General features: G+C 42.7%; 1 protein-coding gene across 1 annotated transcript; it reads right to left on the minus strand.

Moving 5' to 3' along the window:
* Positions 1-3,192: 3,192 nt before the first annotated feature.
* LOC141420541 (ubiquitin carboxyl-terminal hydrolase 17-like protein 6) lies at positions 3,193-5,771 on the minus strand (the record flags this gene model as incomplete). The annotated part of the gene is made up of 2 exons (XM_074064645.1): positions 5,759-5,771; positions 3,193-4,568 (listed from the first exon to the last, which is right to left on the minus strand). Coding segments are annotated over exons 1-2 (1,389 nt in total), but the record flags the coding sequence as incomplete, so codon positions are not given.
* Positions 5,772-6,625: the final 854 nt, after the last annotated feature.

The raw sequence follows: 6,625 nt of genomic DNA on the forward strand, positions 1-6,625 counted from the left end.
GGTGAAGCCCTCCTACACCCTGTCCTTCTGTTTATGCATTCTCTGGGGACTCCGTCAAAAGTGCTAGATGATCTGCCATCAGTTGTATCTTCCATAATTCAGGGTAGGAGCTGCACTTTATAGGACATGCCTATAGAGGGGGAACTTTGAATACAACCCATCCCTGACGAGATGATACTCCACGAGAGTTAGTCATCCACGCAACACATCTTCCCACAGCTGAGCTCTGTGACTACAGTGGAAAAACGGGTGTTTAGGTGTGTGAGGGACACAGTGAGGGCACTTCATTGATGCAGGGAACACGGGCCTGGACTCTAAGAGGCTCACAAGACTCACAGAGTCCTGAATATCAGACAAGAAGCAATGGAAGGATGGAAAACCTACACACTTCCTGTTTGACTTAATAGATTCTCTCTCCTCTCCTACATTGCAGCTGCACCAGTGATGTCCCTTCTCTGTTCCCATGTTTGTCTTCCCTCATGTTCTCACTGTGGCAATAAATTAGAAGTGACTTTGCCTCTTTAACGTGTACTGGGTGTAGGCAGTAGATACGAGACAGTTACCATTTCCCATATGATCTTCTTTTTCTCCTTGACCCCCAAAATATATACACTGTACTCAAAATCTTCTCTTTGGTGTTGTGTGCTGATTAATGTCCCTACAAATTCATAAAAGGCAGCCCTATGTTAAAAGGTAGACTAATTGGAGTGTTAATATCAAAGGGTAGGAAAGCTTGAATGTCTTCATAAAACTTGGACTCATCCATCACATCCATCAGTGTATGTCTTCCTAGGGGAAGGAGATTCACACACTAGGGCATAGAGTGCTCACTTTCATATTCATTCCTTCATTCCTTCCTTCTTTTATTCCTCTCTAAATATACCTCTCTTGTCTACTCTCTCGTCTCCTCTTTTTCTCTTCTCATTCATCTCTCTTGCTCTCTTTCTCTCTCTCTTTCTCTCTCTGTCACTCTCTCTGTCTCTCTCTGTCTCTCTCTATCACCTTCCATGACAAACTCTCTCACTTTCAATCTCCGTGTTTCTTAGGACACAAATGATTTGGAACAGTGACATGCCATCTCGGAACGTGTTCGCTGTTATGTATTGTGAGGAATGATTTTTTCCAACCACCACCAAACACAGTTTAGGACTGAATACTGCCACCAGGTCCTCTTCACGCAGATATGTGAACACCTCACCCATGTGGGTAGCCTTACCTCACACTGTGGCTGAGCTCCTTTGGCATCCTGTGTTAATGAACTTGTCATCCACATGCAAACTCTTGTCTTTGATGGTCAGGTTTGCCCTTTTTCTTCATTCCTCATGCACAAAAAACAGGGTGTAACACTTCCCATAAAGCAGGTCAGAAGAGAAACATGGAGATCAATACCCTTAACATTCTTGCTGGCCATGTATTTGCATGGGTTGTGAAAGGTTGTGGTGATAACGACCCCAGTTGGATGGAGCGCCCCTTCCCACCAACTCTGCGGTATCCCCACTATCTCTTCTAACCTCACCCTAGAGAAACTTCTGTTTTCTATCCCTGAATTTAGTGTAAATCTGTCCTGATCCCCTAAGATGCATGAGTCAAAGCTGTTCTCCCTTCCACTCATTATTCCCCCAAATCCATGCACATAAAGAGATTCAACGAAATAATTTTTATAAATATTGTAGTAAGATATATACGTTGTCCAGGAGGCGATTCCTACTAACGATTCCTATTAATTTCATACTGTGCACAATTTACACGGCACCCATATTAGCTACTCATCAGGATTCTCCCCAGGACACTGGAAGCAATTGAAGGACTTTTTTTTACTTCTGCATCATATATAAATATGAAGCCCATGTACCATATATGGTCTCCTTAATCTCCTAGGATGACTTCACACCTCCAACTAGCGAAGCAGCCCAAAACACCTGCTACCCAATTACTTTCCTCCTTGTATAAAATTAATATTCATGTTTATGTTCAAAGTGGTAACTCCCTGTATTCCCTCTGTGGGAGTGCCTTACTTTTGTCTGTTCATCCCTTTCCCTTATTATCCCTTCCCCCTGTACCTCCCACGACCCTGTTTTGAACAGCTGTCAGGACACATTCTACTTTCCTCCACCTTGCCATGTTATGGTACGCAACTTTGCTGATGGTCTATCATTGTCTTTTCTGTTCCCTCCCTCCCTGAGTTCCATACACTTGTTCCACTGGTTCCAAAGTGCTCTACATCTCACTGAGTATATAGTCATAACTCTTTTTGTTCATTAGCTGCTCTTTGCACTCATCTTCTTCTTATGAGACAAAAGATGCCCATCAATGCAGAAACCAAGATTCATTGGCAAAAACACATTTCCTGTGTACATCACTGCATGGATAAGCCAGAGCATTTCCCTCACACCCGTCAGTGCCTGTGATCCTTCATACATATGATTGCAGTCCACACAGGATCACTGCAGGCAGCACTGCATCCTGTGTGTCATTGGCAAACGCTGACCACAGGGCACTTCTCTCAGCTCACCTGCAACTGCTCAGTGGATATCCAGATGTTGCTGTCAGCATCTCATGTTGGCAAAGCAGAGTGGGTGTGCACATGGGTCTCAGTATTTAGGCAAGTACACAGGAAGGATTATCTTTTTGTAATCTTTATTTGGTGAGACAAAAAGAAAAGGAAGAACTTAAAACTGCAATACAAAAAATGAAAACATCCTACAAATTAGTAAGTTTTCTGAACCCAAATACCTTTTATGTAAATCTGCTGCACTCCTATCAGCTTCTTAAACTTTAATCGATTTATGTTGAGTGAACTCATCCAATGCAAGGCTCTCACTGACCATTATCTTTTGACAATTTTATAGCATTCAAAGACATATACTAAAAATGGGCCGTTTCTCAGGGCCTATTCTCTACAGAAAATTACACACCACAGGATATTGAAAAAGAAACCCGAGACATCAAACCAAAAGGTCTGTTTTCTGAAACAATTGGTAATGTGTTTTCACATGATCTTTACATAAATGCTTCTCATTTACAGAGATCATGCTCACAAATCCCACTTGCCCTCTCTGGAGCACTCTGACCCTGTTCAGTTGTCTCTTCCCCTGAAGGAGAGCAGTTCATGAAGTGAAATCATGAGAATACAAGGAGAGACTTCTTGCGCTGCTTGTTCTTCCTCTTGTTAGCTCTGGGGCACACACCCACACAAGGAAGGTGGCCAGTGTCCTTGGAACACTGGGCAGGCAGGTAAATTTCCTTTTCAGTGTGATTTTTTCTCATGCCCACCCTGTACTTTGACGGGTGAATCATGATTCCATTGGAAGGCAGGGTGCCTTCTATTTTCCGGATGTTGAATTCAGACTTTGGCCGGTTTTGTTGTTGGAGGATTTTCCACTGGTCTAAGGTGATTTCTTTTGTTGCTGAATCTTCCTTGTGACCGCAGGATTCTCCAACTTGCATGTTGGACGGTCTGTGAAGCTCTCTTTGTTGCGCTCCCATGTCCTGGTCTGCCACCTCCAGGAGACTTTGTTCCTCACAATGAGAGAAACCAATACTGTGTCCATTGAGCTCACTCTTCTGAACATAAAAGAGGACATAAGCTTGCCTATTCAGCACAGATGTAATGCCACAGGGAGTTACCTTGGCATCATCCATTTCATACCAGTGTCCGTTGCCAGCTTTTATGTAACACAAGTAGTGCCCGCTGTGGCAGCTCAACCCAGCATGGACCAGTACAGCATACAGGACATACACAAGTGGTTCTGTGTTCTGGTGAGACATATACGGTTGCATATCAATACACTCTGGGTATTGCACGACCCTGCCGATTTTAACACCCGTGAAATCACAGAACCTTTTCAACACAAGGATAAGAACCTTGGGGACCGTTTTCAAAGTCAGTGTCTTGGTAGCAGGCACTCTACTTAAACAAGTAGCACAATCATAGGCCTCTTCCCCATCCAGATTTTCAGGCTTTACTAAACATTTTAATGCTTCCTGGACACTCTGAGCTGCCTTGATATCCAGACTTATATCCAGATAGGGGTCAAAGGTATCAGAAATGCCATGGCACCGGAGGCACTTGATTTGAGACCTCCAGTATCCTCCAAAGAGCTGACAGACTAGGCTGGTGTTCTCAGCCTGAGGATCCAAATCCTTGTGCCCAGGCAGGCATGAATTCAGCATTGCACCCAAAACGAACATCAGAAACTCATGGGCATCTTCCTGCTTATATTTATGGAAACCAGTCACCAGGGCCCTCAAAGGCTGGATCACCTTCCCAGAGTGCTGGAGAGCTCTTATCATGTGAGCTTGCAAAATACAAATCATGCAGGTGTTCAGTGGACAACAGGTCTGGGAGTGCTCCTGGGACAGCATATAGTTGGCAAGAGGGGCTGTGTATGTCAGACACTGCAGTGTGGCATTCATGTAGCAGGTGTTCCCCAGGTTCTGCAGCCCAGCACCAACCACATAAGGTTGCTTCCAAGTCACACAGAATTTCTCCTTGGGAGCTTTGTCTGTTGCCAACACACTCTCATGCTTATTAACATCTGCATCTTCCCAAGAGGGCACCCCCTGGGCTAAAGGTCAAAAACACACAAAAGGACTTTTAGCAACAGGACAATTGAAAGTAGAGAATCTGTTTTGGAAACACATAAGACTCAGACTTACCTCTCCAGTGGTGTTGAGCAGCCTCCATTTCTGCAGGAGCAAGAATCCCCAATTTTTCTAGCTGGAACTTCCAGTAACTGAGGAGTCCTTTTTCCCTCTGAGGAAGTCTCCAATGACTGACCTTTGGAGCGCTTGGCCTTTTTCTATCCCCATTTGCCACGCCCCATCAGTTCACACAAGTTCCACCAATCACCTTCCAGAACTCAATGTCATCTGCTTTAAAGGGCTTGGTCTTTCCTTTTCCCTGAGACTTCAAGGTTGTCCCTTCCCCAATTTCTATATCAACAAACACGATCAAGGGGAGACACAATGGTTTACGGACCTCACGCCCAGATCACAATGAGAAAATTGTTATCTGGTTGCATTTCCTTCTACTGGAAAGAGTATGGGGCAAATTATGGAATTTACAAAGGAAGCCCATACAGTTGGCAAACCCAATGCCACACAGTAAACAAAAATAGTACAATAAAGAAAGGAAAAAATGCAAAGACGAAATAAACCATTAAATAAGCTGGTGGAACTGTGACATTGCCATACTCATATAGGTTTGTGTTAATTATGGGAAATCTAAGTCTGGGAATATTGTGAAGCAGCTGCAGAAAAATGAAAAGGTCTTGATATAAAGCCCCAATACCATCAAGGGGTTCTTTTCACTTAGTTGTTTCTCTATCTCCGTATTTAATGAACATAAATTCTTCAAGTTGGGAAGTACTTTTAAATTGGTCCAAGTAAACCTGTGAAGAAACTTGTCACACAAACTTTCCATCTCAGAGATTATGAGATTCTATCTGATAGGATTAGGATGATTGCATTAAAGACTTCAGAGAAACTTGTAATGGCATAGGTAGACTGTCTCTAAAAGAAATAACCCCCCACAAAATCACTGGAAAAAACACCCACAAGACAGTACATGTAGATTAGTTAGAACGTTTTCCTTTCTTCTTGGACATCTGGAGTTCCACCATAGCATTGAAAAGAAAGCAACTCTTATTTGCATTTCCTTCCAGGATACTGGAGAAAATTCACGTGGGCAAAGTCATCTCCCCAGGGACTTTGAAGAGGCCCAGCAGTGTCACATGATCACCATTACGCATCCCACCTAAGGGAAACATCGTCAATCTCCTAATCTTTCAGCTGCAAATGGTAATGTGGTGTTGTGGCAGTTCTATCATTTCAAGGCATGGGTGTCTACCTCCCTTCTCTACTCATATGGATTTAGTAAGACAAAACAAAAATAGAAACAAAAAAGCACAAAATGAACAGTTCTGAATCTGAACAGGGAAAACACCAACGCAAAGAAATACCTGAATATTTGCTCTCTTTCGTGTTTTTGAGGCTACTGGACTGAGAACTTTTGCTTTCTTGGCAAGAGGACTACAAGATTCCCAACGGAAATATTCTAGACAGGAATCTTCAGCACGCACATGACGATTTCAATTTCCCCCAAAATCATTTATTTACTTACTTATTGATTGATTTATTTGTTTGTTGGTTTATGTTTAAATTAGGATACATTCCTTGGACACAGAGTATTCATTTTGACAGTTCCATGCATGTTTTCATTTTGCCTCTTACATTACCCCAGGTTTTGTCTAGCTCAACTCCTTCCTAGTCAACTTGGGGCAATTGCAGCGTTTTTCCTTCTTATCGTTCCTAATGCTTTTTAATTCCACGGACCACATTCTCTTGCTTGAATCCCCTCCTTTACCATACCTTGTCCCACACTTACACCCTACCACATGCATTATCTATTTTACAGTTATGTAGTTTATACTGAATTTCTAAGTTGAAGTATCCTGCTGGGTTGTAGTTAACTTTTGTCAGTTCCACAGCATTTATTTCTCTTCCTTTAGCCATAACCCAAGCCCTATCCTTCAAGACCTTTGAGACATGTTTCAGAAATGTCACGAGTACAGTTGAAAAGACATTTGACAATAATGTGCAATCCAAACCATAACTTCTACAA

Source organism: Castor canadensis, unplaced genomic scaffold, assembly GCF_047511655.1.
Source record: "Castor canadensis unplaced genomic scaffold, mCasCan1.hap1v2 HAP1_SCAFFOLD_732, whole genome shotgun sequence".
NCBI lineage: Eukaryota > Metazoa > Chordata > Mammalia > Rodentia > Castoridae > Castor > Castor canadensis.